At 39.8% G+C, this 18,544-nt stretch overlaps 1 protein-coding gene across 1 annotated transcript in view; it reads left to right on the top strand.

Annotated features, from left to right (window-relative positions):
* The window catches only part of lig1 (ligase I, DNA, ATP-dependent), a 62,100-nt gene that overhangs the window by 34,905 nt on the left and 8,651 nt on the right, over positions 1–18,544 (top strand). The window contains 6 exon segments of the mRNA XM_042498151.1: positions 1,697–1,807; positions 5,002–5,073; positions 7,752–7,896; positions 8,605–8,687; positions 10,236–10,388; positions 15,465–15,518. Coding sequence (XP_042354085.1) covers positions 1,697–1,807; positions 5,002–5,073; positions 7,752–7,896; positions 8,605–8,687; positions 10,236–10,388; positions 15,465–15,518 — 618 coding nt within the window.

Here is an 18,544-nt window from a genome sequence, read left to right as displayed (position 1 = left end):
AATATTTCACTGTGGCTGCTCCTTCTTGTTCCATTCCTCCTTGCAATATTTCAAGTTGATCAACTGTTAGCAAACGCCAAAAAAATGACTGCTGTTTTGATACTTGGACAAGTTTTTGATTAACGATAGCGGTAGTGCTAATCTCTCTGACACACACTTTGCATTTCCTGTGTCTACTTCATGTTAAATGTTGACTCGTGTTTCAGTAAACGCTTTGATGTGAAGCTGCAACAGTAAGGAATATTCTTATGGCATTATCAATAACATACCTCCACAGACAAAGACAGATATTTATTAATTGATTTATTGGCTGCCATGTTTAACATAAGCGAAACAATATTTCCATTTACAAACTTTCACACAACTCCTGCAGTATAATCCTAGTCTCATTTATCCAGTCGTATACTCAGTACTTCCCAAACACATGCATTTTTGCTAAAACCTTATAATTGGAGTCTGGCTGTCAGGAGATTACAGATAAGTTTCAGTTCTGTTCTGAATAGTAATATTTTAGTGAAAGTGCATTTGTTTAGGAAGTATTGTGCAAACAACTAGATAAATAAGACTTGTATAATACTGCTGTGTGAGAGTTTGTTGATGGATGTTTTGAAGGTTTGCTGTTAAATTTAATCCTCACCGATCACTAAATCAGTGTTTTGACTTTTTTCCGCAAAGGAATGCGTTAGTATTAATTATTCTTCTAATACAGCATTCTATAAATATTGAGTGTAATCGACAAATAAAAAATGTCATTGTAATTGGTAACATTGGTGTTATCACTTATCATTTACCTGTGGGAAGATCTACTCACTAAAGCATCCCAACGTGTTACCTTTAATGTGTCTCGCTCTTAACTCTGACCACACTTCAGATGTCACTCGCTGATTGGCTCTCAGTCTGGTTCAAGTTGTACATATAAAGCGTCCTGGTGGCCTCAAATTGACCAGTTCACAAGCGATTAACATCCCTAAGCTTCACACGCAGGATTTGGTGGCTCAGATAATTAGCAGCCGTTTCCTCTGATCTTGGAAATCAGAGGTGATGGTCAATATAATCTGCCTGTAGCTGGTTTATCCTCAGCCTAAACCCTATCACGGTTTCTCCAGCACAGAGAAATATTTATCAGCTGCCAAAGCCTTTTAATTAATTCAGAAATAATTTTTTTTTTTAAAAATTAGACACAAACTGTAAAACATTCCTGGTAAAACATTTGGCTTTTGGCACAATGTGGGCATCCGACCAAATGAGGGGGTGTGTTTAACACTTTGGTAGCTGGTTGAGTCGAAGAGACAGCAGCAACAGACATGGCTGCTCGAGAGTAACAATAAATGTAGTGTGGAAAAAAAGTTAATGTGTTGACTTCCAAAGCATTTGGCAACAAATTGAGGGCAGCTGCAGGTCCTGAAACAGCCTGAACATGCCTTCAGTTTGATTGCCTGCATTCATGGCTCTTAAAAAGTAAAGTCTTGTACTGAGTATAAATCTCCAAGTTTTTTATATTTATTTCAGTGCGACTTCTTGACAATCCTCTGATTGCTACAGCAGATGTTCTTCATATGCAGATGGGCAAATAGTGTTATTTGACTTTTTTTAAAAATTCTTTTCTGAAAAGCCCTACTCATCTCTCTACTGAACATCATTTCTCATCTGTTTATTTATAATTCCCTTTTCTGTATCTTTATTATCTCCTCAAAAGGTGAAGAAAGACACTGTGGTGTCTTGCGTCCTGGACTCTGAGGCTGTGGCCTGGGATCGTGAGAAGAAACAGATCCAGCCCTTCCAGGTCCTCACCACCCGTAAGAGAAAGGTATGGAGGCAGAGGAGTAGAATTAGATGAGAGAAGGATGAATGAATTGCTCCGATTGTTAAAAAGGTAGACAGTCAGAGGCGATGGGAGATGAAAAAGGAAGTGAAAAGGTTGGGGAGAAAACAAGACAGAGATAAAGACCAGGAGCTGGAGGAGAGGTAGATAATGGAGTGAAATGATCCGGCAGACGGAGGGAGATGGACGGAGAAAGAGCAGACAGAAAAAGGGGGAGATTGATAAGTAGGAGACAGAGGAGTCAAATGGGTCGAGGAGAGAGGAGGGGGCTGTGAGATTGCAAATGTCAGCGAGGTGTTTTTTCAGTTTTGATCAGAATAACGGCCTCTTTCCACTACACCAATCACATTAGAGCGAAACAGCTCCCTTTACCTTGTCTCTCCGTGTGCGCGATGACATCCTTGTAAATTAGGAGAGGAGAAATGAAGAGTGCCAATATGGAGAACGTGATGATGAAAACGATTATCCTGATGATTTTTTTGCTTGATACTGTTACTGCCGCGATGAAATCATGATTATTTGTAATGATGGTTTGATGCACAAACTGATTGTGCTGCCCTTCTGGCATTTTGTAAGAACATCTCCACTGTTTTACTACCGAGAGTGTTCATGCTGAAATGAAATATTTCAGGAGAGGAGATGAAAGCCGATATGGACTAATTAAACATCATTAATTGGCGGAGGGGAAAGTAATGAGGGAGTGAAAAGGAGAAGAGAAATAAATCAGGGGAGAAATCTTTCAGGTTTGAGGACTGCAGAGGTTTTATTGTAGACACTGGCATTTCGTTTTTTGTATTCCTGATCACATCCTTTTTCCACTCGTCACTGCTCATAGAAGTCTTGAAGTATCTTGAAATTCTGGAAGGGTTTTTATTTAGTACATTCAAACTTAGCTTTATTTCAACGCAGGTGTTGACTGAGTGAACAGGTAGTAACAAGTGGCTCCACAAAAACTATTTCTTAGGTAAATATCTCAGTTGTCCAGGTGTAACTGACAGATTTGATAAGTGGATTTAATATTGCATTTTAATTCAGTAAAATGCTATCGAACTCCATCTCTACCTAAATTGCACTGACTTCCTTTTTGCATAGTTCAGTAGTTTTCAACCAGAGGCCCATGGACCCCAGGGGGTCCTTGAAGGACTTCCAGGGGTCCCCAGAAAAATGAGGATTAGTTTATTTTTATGTCTTAACACCGGCAATAGTTGTGGTTGGAGGCATTATTTTTTTTGGTCGTTGGTCCCTTCATACGTCCCATCCTCATAAACATGATATCTTAAGAACGCCTCGAGGGGATTTCGTCAAATTTAGCACAAACGTCCACTCACGATGATTCGTTTTTGGTGGTCAAGTGTCACTGTAACTTCACAGAGCATGTTAATGGCTGTCACTTGAGCATTAGTACCCAAATCATGACAAAAATTCTCCTAAATGTCTAATAGGATAAAATAATGAATTGATGACATTTATTTTCAAAAGGTCAAATGTTAATTTCACTGTGACATCATAATGTTCTGCAAAAGCACTTTTCTGGCCGTTTTCAACATAATATCTCAGGAACAGAAGGGGAGACATTTGGTCACATACTGAATTAGTGACACTAATCTTGGTTGAAACTGTGCTGATTGTACAGATCTTCTGTGAAGCCCGGGGATAAGATGTGTGTAAAGCATTCATGTTTTTACAGACATGGATGTAAAACTTAAGTGCAACTTAAATGGTTCATGCAGGCATAAAACGGTGAGACGGGAATTCTAAATGCTATTTAATTCAATAAGTAAGCTGATGTGAGTAAGAGTCGGTGTGGACAACACAGGTAACAACAAGTTTACAGCGCACACAGTAATAAAAGCACAACACTCATCAATGTCCGGCTGATCTTCTCCCACAAAAAGGCTTATGACAGACATATCATGCAGCTGGGGATAGACAGCAGCTAAAGAAGCCGCAGTGACAAGATTTTCCACTCTTAGAGACCGCACCAAAAAAGCCACAGCGCTCTGAGAAATGGCGCTTAAGACAGAGCCTCTTCACTAATCGGCAGCATGCTCTGTCCTCATTGGTGACAATTGAAAAAAGATGCTGGCGCTCAGAAAAAAACGCTATGTAGACGAAGGCTCTAAGAGTGACTCTTCTAATCATAGGTTTTACTTCCTTCAAAGTTTTCTCCTCAACTGTAGTCACCATCATTAGAGTTCTGATCTCAATCACAACCAAAAGCTTTTCAGATGGAGATCCCCGAAGTGCAATCAAATAGGGGGCCGTGACCTTATGTCTGTCAATTTCCGTTTGTTACACGGGGAAAAAAAGGTTGACTGGCATAGTTGTTGCTTTTGATTCGAAGGCTTTACACATGTTTCCTAGCAACTGATTTGCGCATTAGTACATTTTTACAAGTTAAGACATTTAATAAAGATGCCCTGCGGTGTTTTTCAACAAAGTTTCTTTGTACATTCAGTGTTACTCACCACAACGCACTCTGTGTGTGTGTTTGTGTGTGTGTATCCTCGAGGCTTAAGAAAAGTGTGCAGTTCATTTCTTTTCATATAAAACATTTGCAAAGATATTTTTTGGATCATTTTGACACCTGCATTGTTTGCATCCACATTTTCTTGCTAGTGCAGTCTGGTTGAATAAATCACAAGTTAGAAACTATCTTGTAGCTAGGAGGGAAAGATGTTACACACGAACACGGTAATGGATTTATGAATCGCTGGTGCAAACCAATCTTGGAATTCAATATTGCTTTGGTGTAGTTATGGAAAAGTCATGGGACTTTACATCGGGGCCACAGGGGAAACACTGTAATGCGGAGCGGTGAGTCCAGAGACTGGCAGTAGTAAACGAGTGTGGAATAAACAGGATGAGGTGCGAGAGAGGTGAAAGAAGGAGATGGAGAGGCAGAAGAGGTGAGTGAAGGGAGTCGAGGAGCAGGAAGTAATACGCTGGAAGGGAAGGATGAACACAACGAGGAGGTGCGGTGCTGTTAAAAGGTAGAGGGGAGGCTGGAAGGCTGGGTGGTTAACTTTAAAGATGAACGGGAGAGAAATCAAAGAGCTCTTTGTAACAAGTCCCAAGGTTGGATGTAGCGATTTGTGAATAAGGTGCGTCTATTTGCATATTTTTGTCAAGGGAAAAAATATTAAAGTGTGTGTATGTGTGTTGATGCCTTCCTGCAGGACGTGGATGCTTCGGAGATCAAAGTCCAAGTGTGCGTCTACGCCTTTGACCTCCTCTATCTCAATGGAGAGGTAAGACCTGCTGCTGATGAGCAAAATATTACCCAGAGATCTCTCTCTACGCTCCTGTTGTCATTTAAAACCAGCGTGTCTGCGTGTCTGCGTGTGTGCGTGTTTATTGTTTGCGAGCGTGCCTGCGTGCTCGTCGCCCCGCTGAGATGCCGACAATGTCCCTGAATGCCAATGATGGTGCTACTGGAGGCCGTAACTAGATAATGATTGTAACGCTCATTGTAATTCAAGCAGAGTGTGGCTGAGTGTGTGTGTGTGTGTCTGCTGAGACGTGTCTGTGTGTGTGCATGTATGTGTGTATATGAGAAGGAGTTGGTGCTTTGTCGAGGCTGTCAGAATGTGTGTGTGTGTGTGTGTGTATGGCAATAATCGTGAATAGGTGTCAGATTGAGAGTGTTTATGATTCCAACCAAATAATACACAATTTTTTAAGCTAATTTCTTAAAAGTCAGGCGAAGAAAATGCAAATCAGCGAACATTTCCATCAGCCAATGCCATGCGAGAGTTCCCAAGTGGATGCAAACAAAATTACAGAATTAAAAGAGCACCAGTGACTCTTAAGTTGTGCCATTTCATTGCTGCTTCCCACCTAATGTGGCATTTATGTAAATTTTATGAATTAATTTGTCTCTGTACGCACTCTTTTTTTTTTTTTGGCTGTTGCCCTTTTTTATTCATTCATTTATTTCTTTATTTTCAATTGATTATCTCTCTTTTCTGTAACTTTTGACTGTTTAATTCCCTGTGCACAGCAGTCAGTGTCACTGCTAACTCTATTGTTGGCCCGGGGCGAGAGAGTCTTCATGTCCCCCTGCCAGCACTTAGCCAATCATTAGGGGCTGTAAGCACGACTACAGCTTCCACTGAGGATACCAAGGTCACGTCCTTGATACTATTTTTGGGAATTTGGCAGGATTAAAGACCACAGGAGAAGTTAATATTCTACAGTTAAACACATATTACACATGCTTATTATTTAAGGCTGATTGTAATATTTTTTGATATATCTTCAAACTTAGTGGTTTTAAGGCAAATTTTTGGCAGTTTGGATAAAGATGGAACAGCTTTACCATTAAAGGCAACACAGTAGCGGCATATGACGCATTAAGAAATACTCACCCTTTATTTTATTCATGCCCACTGGGGCTGCACAATATATCTTTTTTTTTTTAAATCATTGCAATGTCAATTTATATGATAAACACATTGCAAAAGACTGCGATATTGCACTTTGTATACACTAACAATGTATTAAATTACATACTCTCTGTATCTGTTACTTTGTCTAATACACGTTATGTTGCTAAGTCTAATCTAATCTAAGGCTAATCATGCAAAGCCCTCTCTGTTAGAAAGGGTCCAACAATACCAAAATCAATCACCAAAATATCATCACAGTTTTTCTGGGGTTTTTTAAATATCTTTTTTTGACGATATTACAAAATTCTGAAAAAGAGTCATTTCAAAAACTTAAAATTGCAGCAAAGTAAGTTTTTAGGGCTACTTCATAGGCTAACTTCTTACCCTTTCTCGTCATTTGGAAAAGAAAAGATTGAGTTGTTTTTTTCCACCTGGACCTAAATGCTCTGTCATTTCTCTTCTGCTTGTCACGCTGCCACTCAGTGCCGACAATCAGACTCCCACCCACCCACCCCTGTGCACACATGAACACACACAGAGCTGCGGTTATTTTGACAGGCTGTTCAGTTACAAAAACTATGGTACATTTTACACATATAACATTAATTATCTTACTTCACATAGGCTTACATTACCACAGACTTACGACAAAATGACCTGACACTGCAATTTCTTTTGTGCCATTTCAGTGTTAATGCACCTGTCTCACACACACAGTAACGGGAAAGATCATGTTACCCAACAGTTATTAACAGGCAGTTTGTTTGTTGCAAACATGTGAGCCCCCCCCTCTGCAGCTCACCCACAGTGGAGCCCTTTCCTGCAACACAGAGCAGGTGAATTTCAATATCTTCCCTGAGGACACATCATTTCAGACGCACAAAGTAATTTAACAGACTAATTTATAACACTGGACACCCCTGCTTCCGCCAAAGCTCTGACTATTCCCTGTTAATTTATGGTGAATATCCGGAGCCCAGAAAACAGTATTTGCGACAGCCCTAACTCTAAAGTCATCTTTATAAGGTAGCTTGTTTCTTTATGATTCCATTATTGTTGTTGGACTCCATTTCTCAAGTCTTGGCTAAAGAAAAGACGAAGCAGGCTCTGCAACGTCATGATCAACTTTGTGTTTCTCCCTGTTGTAGATATGTAGGTGCTTTTTCCATTTTTGCCAAGTGTTAGACTCGAACAAATTCAGAAGTACTCTAAAACCTGTCGTAGGTGGTTGGAAACCATAGTGACTGTGTGCAACCAAGGCTGTGTGTTCTGCTGATTTGAGACTTGTGTGTGCGTGCATGTGTGTATGTGTACACAGTGTGTCCAATGTTGTCGTGACTGTGTATCTGTGAGTATACTTTGAGTCTGTGTGTTTGTGTGTGTGTGGGTAGCTAGTCGAGATGGCATTTCATCCTTGTCATTGCAAAGCTCCAAGCTATGAAGAGGAAATGGTTGTAATGATACACAGTTTTGCCATTTATAATGATGTGTCTTTTTTTTGTGTGTGTGTGTGTGTGTATATGTGTGTGTTTTTGTAGTCCCTGGTGCGACAGCCGTTGTGTCGGCGTCGGGCTCTGCTGAGAGAAAGCTTCTCAGAGGTGGAGGGGGAGTTTGTGTTCGCTCGATCCATCGACTCCGACAACACCGACGCCATCGCCGAGTTCCTGGAGCAGTCTGTCCGAGGTGTGTGTGTGCGTTCATGACTGTGTGTGTTAGACAGACGAATACTTTCTAACTTGTTTTACTTCCTGTTTTCTCTGTGTGTCTTGAACCTTTTTGTGTGTGGGTGTGTTGTGTGCGAGTTTCGTTTGTTACCTTGCCTGCTGCCTTCATGCGTAAATTGTCTGTGTGTGTGTGTGTGTGTGTGTGTGTGTGTGTGTGTGTGTGTGTGTAGTAGTTGTCTGCTTGTTTTCCTGCATGCTGTCTCTTTGTTTGGGCTGTATGTTGGTTGTTTTGTTGTTTGTTTGCTGCAGTGTGTGTGTGTGTGTGTGTGTGTGTGTGTGTGTGTGTGTGTGTGTGTGTGTGTGTGTGTGTGTGTGTGTGTGTGTGTGTGTGTGTGTGTGTGTGTGTGTGCGCAACAGAGACAGAACCCGTGAGTTGTGTAATTGGATTTTTTTGTGTTGTGTGTGTTTGACTCTGTATATGAAAAAGAACATAGCAATGTGTTCCCCCGTGTGTATTATGTGTGTATATGAGTTATATGCCTGTGACTTTGTCTACTGTCTCTATTTGTGTCCTGAACCTTTTTGTGTGTTTGCGTTTGCATCTGAAGGAGACAAAGACCTTGTGTGTGTGTGTGTGTGTGTGTGTGTGTGTGTGTGTGTGTGTGTGTGTGTGTGTGTGTGTGTGTGTGTGTGTGTGTGTGTGTGTGTGTGTGTGTGTGTGTTGCAGACTCCTGCGAAGGTCTGATGGTGAAGACTTTGGAGAAGGATGCCACCTATGAAATTGCAAAACGCTCTCACAACTGGCTAAAGGTGTGTGTGTGTTTGACACTTAGTAACTCACAAACACTACGCTCACCGATCGTAAATGTGGGCACACACTGACCCAAACACACGTGTTAGGCAGATAAAAAAAGACATTTGTTCGTTTATGCCACAAACACTAACAAGAAGGGATGGGCGAGGATCGAATATGCTCGATGTATTGCAGCTTAGTCCAAATGAGATGACTATATTACGATGGTTGAGTATAAATTGTAATAATTTTTCACGTCATCGCTGCTACGGCTCTCTGCCTCTGACAGACACACACACACAAAGTAGCGCTTTTGCAGAGTTTCAGGCTGCGACTATTTTGTCGCATTTTGCAACCAGTGAAAACTCCTGAGATTTATAAATGTTGTTAATATTTTAACTGAAGAGTCTTCACGTTCATTGGCGCCGCGGTGACAGTCACTCACACATATTAAGTGGTAGCGGTGGTAGTGTGAGCTGATGAGGTGTGTCTTTGTACCTGCAGAGCTCCGATTGCAACTATTTAGTCGCATTTGGCAACCACGGAGCAACAGTGCGACTTTCAAATCTTTGTAATATAAAAACTGGAGAGCTGTTAGTTTGTTTCTGGCTGACAGTAAATCTTTCCTCATGTTAAATGGCACCATGGAAACAGCCTAACTTTCTGCAAATGCTAACACACAACTGTTGACTTGGAAGCTTCTTGTTAACAACAAAAGGACTGACACTTCCAGCCCGAGACGAGCCAGGTACTTCAAAGTAAATGCACCATGGATTCCGCTTTTTATTTATTTAATCATAACAGAACTTAATTCAACTTCAATATAATAGCGTTTTATTAAACTTAAACAGCAGTTTATTTAACTGTATTATATGGCAGTAGCCACTTAAATTTATTCTAACTCTACTTAATTTCCTAATTTTAACAATTTGCATTAGGAAATTTCAAAATATCAAAATATATATTGTGTGTCGCAATGAAACCTCATATTAATATTGCAGTATTACTTTAAAGCCATATTGTCCAGCCCGACTTTAAAGTGAGCACACATTGACGCAATGCTGTCTGTGTAATGACCTTCAATTACTTCTCTTAGGGTATACTATTTTAAATGAAGAGCAGCTTTTTAGTGGAGAAGTTTGATATATACAACTGAACTGAAGCAAAAAATGTCAGCTCTTCAAAGGGATGAAGAGGTCATATCTGAACTTTGTCAGGGTAACATTTTTTCATACACTTTAGCTGGTAACAGTCATCAGTTTTAACATTTTCATACACACTGATTTCACATTTCTGGAGGACAAAGAGGATTAAAAAAAAACATTAGCTTGTCAACATTTTCAGGCTTCAGGTAAAGAACTCATTGATCTCATTGTTAATAAATGACATGCAATTGTGCCCTCTGGCATTTCATTTATGCAAAGAAGATTTGCACCTTATTAGAAATCTCACTGATTCAATTCTTTTAACATTGTAATGCATTTTTTTTCTTCTCAAATCATGCATATTTATTGTGCTGTATGATGAAATACACAGTTATATTTCTCACACACTACCTCCCTCAGCTGAAGAAGGACTACCTGGACGGGGTGGGTGACACAGTGGACCTGTGTGTGATTGGTGCCTATCTGGGGAAAGGCAAGAGGACGGGCACCTATGGGGGCTTCCTGCTGGCCTGCTACGATGACGAGAATGAGGAGTTCCAGTCCGTCTGCAAGGTGCGTGTCTGTACATTGCGTGTTCTGCAGCGGTGCAGCAATACATCCGACGCATGATTTAATGCGATACAGGACACAGGGCTTGTGGGTTGTTTCACTGGCTCACATATTTGTAACACACATTGAATGAAAACAAACTATGACAGCAGAAAATTCCTAATTTTTCCCCCTGAAGCATAAAAGGTGCAAAGATTTTCAAGTTTAATCCTCTCTTAGATATAGGAGTTGCTTTAGTCGTTTGCATAATATGATCTTTTATCAATATTATATCAATATCGTGAGACTAGATACTGTCTTTTGAATATCGTCAGTGTTGTTTTCCTGGTTTTAAAGACCGAATTACAGTAAACTGATGTTATTTTCTGAATCTACAAGACTGTCCTAGCTTTTCTATTATTTGGCCTCACCCACTTTGTCCTTATATTCACATTGCTGATGATTATTTATTACAACTCTCATGTGTAAATGTTTTGTGAAAGCACCTTTAGTCAACTCCACAATATCATTAAGGTATTGTGTCAAAAATATCTATAATACAAATATATGATTTTCTCAGTATTGCCTAGCCGTAAAAAGTGTTTTAAATAATAAAATTAAAACCGCTTATGTATAAGCAGATCTCTACATTCATGAATCCCTTCGGAGGAATACAAAATGACAATGTGCTTAATTTCTCGAACACCTTTAGTATAACAGCTTCATTGTGAGATCAACACCTTTCAGCTCGAGGCCTTCATCACGCTAGAGTTGCTATTTATACTACAAGTGTTGTAGGAGTTTTGATGTCGTCAGACATTTTTCCTTCCTCATGCACTTTGGAAGTAGGTGAAGTTGTGTCAGAAAACCCTATTTTTATTCACTGAAAGCTCAAAACCATTTACACAGAATAGACAGTGTAAAGTCAGTGTATCTAATTGTAAGGATGTCACTTCTAACTGTTGATTTGCACAAATGTGTGCTTCCATATGGCTGCTTTAATGTTATCAAACAAAGAAAGAAAGATAATTGAGGTTCACACTCACCATCACGCTGTTAGTCACTTCATTTTAATAGTGCACATACAAATGTTTTAAATTCTCAGTTTCTTGAGTGCCTTTCGGAAGTTGTCTCCAACAGAAACTCATCGAAATGTTAATATATGTAACTTAATTTTGCCCTCTGATAGTCAAAGTATTTAAACATGTCATCGTCAGGAGGCAAAACTGATAAAAATTTGTTTACAGTGTGACTATTTTTTGTTTGTCACCTTGCTTGTTCTGTTTTGTATAACAAGGTATTTAGATCTTTTTATTGGGAAAATATATGTAGTGTTGAATTTTTTTCTTTTAAAGTGTGTTTATAATGTGTGTATGCTGCGGGGTTTTTTTATGTTTGTGGTGTGTGTGTGTGTGTGTGTGTGTGTGTGTGTGTGTGTGTGTGTGTGTGTGTGTGTGTGTGTGTGTGTGTGTGTGTGTGTGCTTTTGAACTGTCACTTTTCTCCCTCAAATCTGACTGAGAGGAAAATCCATACATGTCTACAAGTGTGTGTCTGTGGAGGCGTGACTGTGCATCTTAGGTTGAGTAGTAAGCACGTATTGAAGCATGCGTGACCACTTGTGTCTATTTATGTGTGTTTGAGATAATAAGAGCGTGAACAAGTTGGAGTTTGACTTCACCACCGAGCATAAATTCTGTCTCCTCTCCGTCCTACAGAAACCCTCCACCCCCCCCACCCACCTCTTCTGTAACTTTTATGTTTTTATCCATGAAAAGGGATTTAGCGAGCAGCGAGCACACACACTTTTTTCACCACTGCTTGCTTCACTTTTATGTACTTACACACATTCACACCTGGGAGCTCGCTGGTACAAGCACAGCATTCTGCTGTTGGCCATCAAGCAGTTCCACTAGAGCCGATTGAGGTTAAAGCGCCTGTTAGATTACTGTGTTAACTTTTCAGGCAGTGCTTTTCCCACTTCTCACCATTTCCTCTATAAATAATAAAATATCATTGGAGAATGTTTTCACACTTGAGATGTCTATTGGATAAGAGAGGCGAAGATGGATGCTGCGCTTAAAGAACACAGCAGAATACACCACTTGCTGTGTAAATGTGAAAAATGTCAGATGAAGAGCTCTTGCCTTTTGTCTGTTATTGATTTTCATATTAATCTCCCTTTGCATGAATAGCTGCTCGCTGCAGTGTTTGAGAGGCCTCCCATTTTCAGAGTTTTTCTTTTACACTTTCACATGGTTGCTATTTTTTTTTTTTTACATTCGACTCTAAACAAATGCTGAGTGAGCTGCACAATGAAAGGATTCGATCACAACCGTCAGTCAATAACCTGATGAATCCAAGCACACCAAGTTTTATTAACTGTTATTCACACTTTTAGCTCAGATTTTGGCAACATTAAGATGGACGGTCCTGGCTTTCCCATCTGATCTCCATTTGGAAAACTTGGCAGATACACCTTGTGCTTTCTTAAAGTTGTGTTGGTGCATCACCTCCCCCATTCACAGCAACTGAAGTAATATTTAAAAAGTACACTGAGGCCTGCAGTCATCAATGACGAGCCCAAATCACTTTATTATGCCTCCATGCGGGCAATAGCCAAGGTGGAAGGCATTATGTTTTCAGGTTGTCCGTCCATCCCATTTTTGTAAACGCGATGTCTCAAGAACACCTTAAGGGAATTTCTTCAAATTTGGCACAAATGTCCACTTGGATTCAAGGAAGAACCGATTAGATCTTGGTGGTCAAAGTTCAACGACACTATGACCTCATATGTCTCATTTTTTCTGACCATGATATCTGAAGAACACCTTGAGGAAACTTGTTAAAATTTGGCACCAACGTCCACATGGACTTAACAATAAACTAATTAGAATTTGATAGTCAAAGGTCAAGGTCACTGTGAACTGTCTTGTGCTCAAGAAGGCCTTACGTCAAGAGGAAATTTATACAATTCATATGCTAATTAAGACAAATTTTCACGCAAATGTCAAAGAATAAAATTATGATATGATGACATTTTGTATCCAAAAGGTCAAAGGTCAACATTACTGTAACATTGTAATGCTTGCAAAAACACTTATATGGCCATTATTCTACATCATATCTCTTCTAACCAGAAGGGAAGACATTTGGTCAGATATCGAATTGGCGACGCTAATCTTGTGCGTCCACCTGGAAACTGTGCTGATTGTATAGATCCTCTGTGCTGCCAGGGGAAAGATGTGTGTGAAGCATCCATGTTGACACAAACATGGATGTAAATTACACATGTAACTGGAATGGTTTCGTTATGAAGTGGTGGACATGTAGCACACAGTCCCTGCTTCTTTTTCTCTTTTCACTTCACTTGTTGTCCTTGACATGGTAAACTTCAGAAACCCTCCATTTGAGAGGCTTCACTGTAGCTGAAAGCAGAATTTAACCCACATTTCCATTTCCCAAATGTAATCTCTGCCATACGTCCTGCTGAAATGTCCTTGAGCGAGACACAAGTCCTCAGCAGATCCAGGAGCAGCAATGCTACAGAACTGCTGCTGTGAAGTTCACTCAGACACAGTTCACAGTGACTCCCCTCACAGAGAATAACAGGAATACTAATGAAACAAAAGAGACAATTAGGTCACAGTCACAGCAACAGCTTCTTATTTTGATTCTCAACATTACTTCACTTTTAGGTCTTTGATGTATTAAGTTTGTTTGGGTTTTCCAGGAGCCTTAAAAATCACACAGACTCCTAAATGGATCAGTCATTAGATATTTGGTTGTTTTGGGTTCTGACATACAGTTATAGCAAAGACACTGGAAGAAACCAAAACATCAAATTAAATCCAAGCCCCTCCAGCTAAACATACTGAATTTATTTGACCTCGCCGCCATATTTTACAGTCTCATACAACATCAAGTCTTTTTGTGCTATGTTTTCCCAGCATGCGCATTGGCTGTTTTATCAACAGCCATCTCATTAAATCACTGTGTCTTGGGTAAGCCCAGTATGATGCCTGAGAACAGACTTTCAAGCAGGCCCGATACAGAGGAACAGACTTCTATGAGTGTTCGTTTCAAAGACAAAAAATCCAAGAAGCCCAAAACCTGTGCATCTAAGACTCAGATCAAAGCGTCAAATGTTGTCTATTAAAATACCACAAAAACTCTCACTACATCTGTAACATTAGTTAGCTCAGGCGGGCTGTGTGAACTCGCAGTAGATGTGATACAGTTGGTAGGTGTAGTTTGGTAGAAAGAAAATAGATCCTAAATGAAACAGGTCATAACAAGGTCTGTGGATTATCAGGGGTAACTGGGTCATAATATCTAGAAAGAGATATTGCTGTTGAATTTTCCAGACATTTTTTTTCTGGGGCTTTGAGCACCACAAGCCGAATGCCATCTGGATCCATTATATTTAAGAGGAGGTAGACATCTCTACGGCTGATATCTCCAACATAAAATAAGATAAACAGCACTACACATAAAAGGAAAAATATGTCTTTTTTATTTGGTGGCGAACTGTCCCTTTAAGCTTGGATAACAAGAAATTAATTTGCCAACAGCTGTAAAAATGTCTCTTCTCTGTAGGGCTGAGTAATGAACCTCAGTACATTGAGTACTACCCAAAATGTGTCTGTAGAATTGCACCACAGTTTGCTGTGGCCAGATAAATTCAGCCGAATGCATTAAGAAGCCACAGTTGAATGAAACACCTCTAAACCTTCTTGTGGTGACTGCAGCCTCGGGAACATTTAGCTTCTGGTGGACACCTGCTGAATACGCCTTTAGAATACATCTGTAAGCTGGAAAATGCTATATTTGCATGATATACCAGTCTTTCTTCTCCCCTTTCTGTGCATGTCAGCCCGTTAGGTGATTCTCGTGTCTCAGCGGGTTCAGGTCTTTTGAGAGGTGACATGACGCTTCAGGCAAAGCACGAAGACGTGGTGTGGGGTGGGGGGGGCGCGGGGGGGGGATGTTCTGTGTTCTGCTCCTTGCTGCCAAATGTCTGCTGTCTCACCATGAGGGAATATGTGTATGTGTATATCTGAGTGTATGTGTGTGTCTTATCTCTTTTTCGTCTCTTGCAGATCGGGACAGGCTTCAAGGATGAAGATCTGGAGCAGCATTACAAGTTCTTAAAGGTAACGTGGCACAGCGTGACTGTGGCACACTTGCTCGGTAAAAATAATCACAATTCAACACTTGTTTTCCTACACTGATGCCTTCATTCTTTCTTTCTTTTTTAAATTCGTAAGCGGGGTTTTTAACATTCTGCAGCTACAGGTGCTTCATTTTTTCATTCCTCCAACTGATGCAGAGTCAATTTTTGAGGTTAAAAGAGACAGAATGAGTGCAGCTGAGGTCTTTCGGGGCCTTTCATTCTGCAAATAATCATTCCCTCATTTAATTCTTCATTCATTCCAACCCTCCTGATATAAATGGAGACTTTTATAGCAAAATGAGATGGACAGTGTGCACATATACTTCTAAAATACAACTCAAATACTGCAATCATTTATTAAGCAACGCCTCCAGCTACCTTTTAGTTTTCAAAATGAGAAAAGTCATAGAAATAAGTTCAAGATTTATATAAAAAAAGAATTCCCCAAAAGGCTTATCCACATAGTGTCTACTCTTCTAAACATGATGTATCTTTCCAAAAGTATGAATAATTTGGCTTTAAATCTCATGTATTTGCTTGCTCTTGGAATATATTTAACAGAGATCATGAAGTACTTTTGTTACACCAATAAAAATTTGCATTTGGAGTCACTGTGCAGGCGTGCTCTGACTCTGGGTAATGAATTGCCTTTTCAATTTACATTTGAAGAGGTTCGTTCCAGAGCAGCAGAGCAACAGCATTTGAAGAAATTGACAACTACTCTACGAAAATGATAGCTGTTGTGAGAGTCAGAATTCATTTGAGTACTCTGTTGACTTTATCAGCTAAATTCTGACACGCTTTTATAGAAATAAGAGCAGATAGGCTTCTGAAATATAGTCATCGGTTTATGAAAGCGACTATTTGTGAGATACCATTCACTGTACAAACGTGCTACACACTATGGTGTTTTGGAGTAAAATAACCTTAAAGTAATATTTGAAAGGTTAAGAGTTTAGACTCAGTGGTACAAACTGCTACACAGTGCAGAATCGCAGTGAAGCAGTGATTGAGAAAGCGGTGTAACCTTTTTTTTTTTTTTCTCCCCCAGACCAATACAGCCTGTACTGTAGTGCTTTGTAATGAGGCCCTCCATCTGAAAGTGATGGATGGTGAATTAAGGCGAGCTGCTGGTGTGGCCGTGTTGCTTTGGTTGCAGTGCTGCAGGCCGATGGGAGTCCATGCACGCAGACGATTGGCTCTGTTCACACTCCTCTGGGTGGCAAACTGCTGCGCTGTAGCAAGGGACACACTGATCCCTTCTTTTCTTTTTGTTCTCATGTTTATTCTGATACTTGATCTTGTTGATTTTGGGATCTTAAATCAGTGCTCCTTTTTTCTTTTTCCCCCCCCACAATCCACATAGCTCCCCAGATTAGATAAAACAGTTAAATGAATAATCAGTCAGTTGACAGAGCAGACATAAGGCTGCAGCTGTTTTAATATTCATTTAATCAAAAATGACTATAGCACCAGCCTCTTACATGAAAGTACTTGATTTCAATGCCTCCTTGCTGGCGATAGCCAAGGCCAGAGGCATTATGATTTTGGGTCGCCTGTCCGTCTGTACCTCCGACTGAACATCTATTCTTACATGCATCTGTCTGTTCCATTCTCTTGAACGTGATATCTAAAAAAAGCCTTAAGGGAATGTCTTCAAATTTGGCACAAACGTCCACTTTGACTGAGGAATGAACTCATTAAAATTTTTGTAGTCAAAGGTCAAGATCACAAATGTTTTGGCCATAACACAAGAATTCACATGCAATTATGATAAAATGTCATACAGAAGTCTGATAGGATAAACTGATAAAGTGATGACTTCTTATATCCAAAAGGTAATAGGTCATTTTTTGTTGTGACATCATAATGTTCTCCAATAACACTTTTTTGGTGATTCCAAAAGTCAGGAAAAGAAGGGGAGACATTTGGTCAGATTCTGAATTGGTGACACTTATCTTGGGTGTTCAGCTTGACACTGTGCTGATTGTATAGATCGTCTGTGCTGCCGGGGGAGAAGATGTGTGTGAAGCATCCATGCTTTCACAGACATGGATGTAAACTGTAACTGTAATTTGACAGGTTTGCAGAGGCTTATAACCACGAGATGGTAATTCTAGTTTTAGTCTTCGTGATAGTCATCTGAAAACCTTTGTCCTTTTAAGTGCAGATCGAACAAGACAGGTAACCTATAAACATGACCTTTTGTGGCATTTTCCACTATTTTCTGACACTTTTTAGACTGAAGGACTAATTTAGAAAATAATCAGCAGTTTAATCAATGATCGAAATAATCAGCCCTAAACAACAACTCACTTCTTGAAGAAAAAATTCTTAGTTTATTAGAACTTTGGTCTTATTTGTGACATTTTTGTTCCGCATTTTTATTTGTTATGTTAACATTGTATTCACCAAGTAAATAGCTGAGATCTGTTAATATGGCAGCATCGCTACATCAAAGTCACACAGCATTATCACTTTATTTGGAGCTAAAACAGAAAGAGTGCCCCAAATGTCAGCAGTTATACCTCATTGCACAGGAAAACTGTCAGCAAGCACATTAGATCAAAGTTAAACAAGGAAGTCAGTCTGTTCTTGTCGGTTGCCACATCAAATGTCTTTTTAGTGATGTAGCTGTTTTTCCATCCCTCAGATTTTTTTACCTGTTGAGCCAGTTGTTATTATTACTGATATTACTGGCCAAATGTATGAAAATGATATATTCAGTATAAAGTATATATTCCACAGTACCTTTTCCATCAGTACAATAACAGTCGTGTCATACTCACCACTCTGCTGCTCCGAGTTCTTCTCAAACTGAAATACAGTTTTCATGTCCCTTTTGAGTGCTGTCAAGATACTGTCAGTGGCACCCATCAGTTTCTGCACAAATCTTTCACATTTAAAGTGTCCCAGAAATGGGATTATTCCATGGATGTATCAAGAGAACTGGATAGAGAGTTGGAGGTGAGGTACCATTCATTCCTATGAAAGTTGCACAGAGGT

The sequence above is a fragment of the Plectropomus leopardus genome, chromosome 12 (genome assembly GCF_008729295.1).
Source record: "Plectropomus leopardus isolate mb chromosome 12, YSFRI_Pleo_2.0, whole genome shotgun sequence".
NCBI classification, from domain to species: Eukaryota; Metazoa; Chordata; class Actinopteri; order Perciformes; family Serranidae; genus Plectropomus; species Plectropomus leopardus.
Note: the sequence above shows the minus strand (reverse complement) of the source record. Positions and strands in the feature narration are given on the sequence as shown.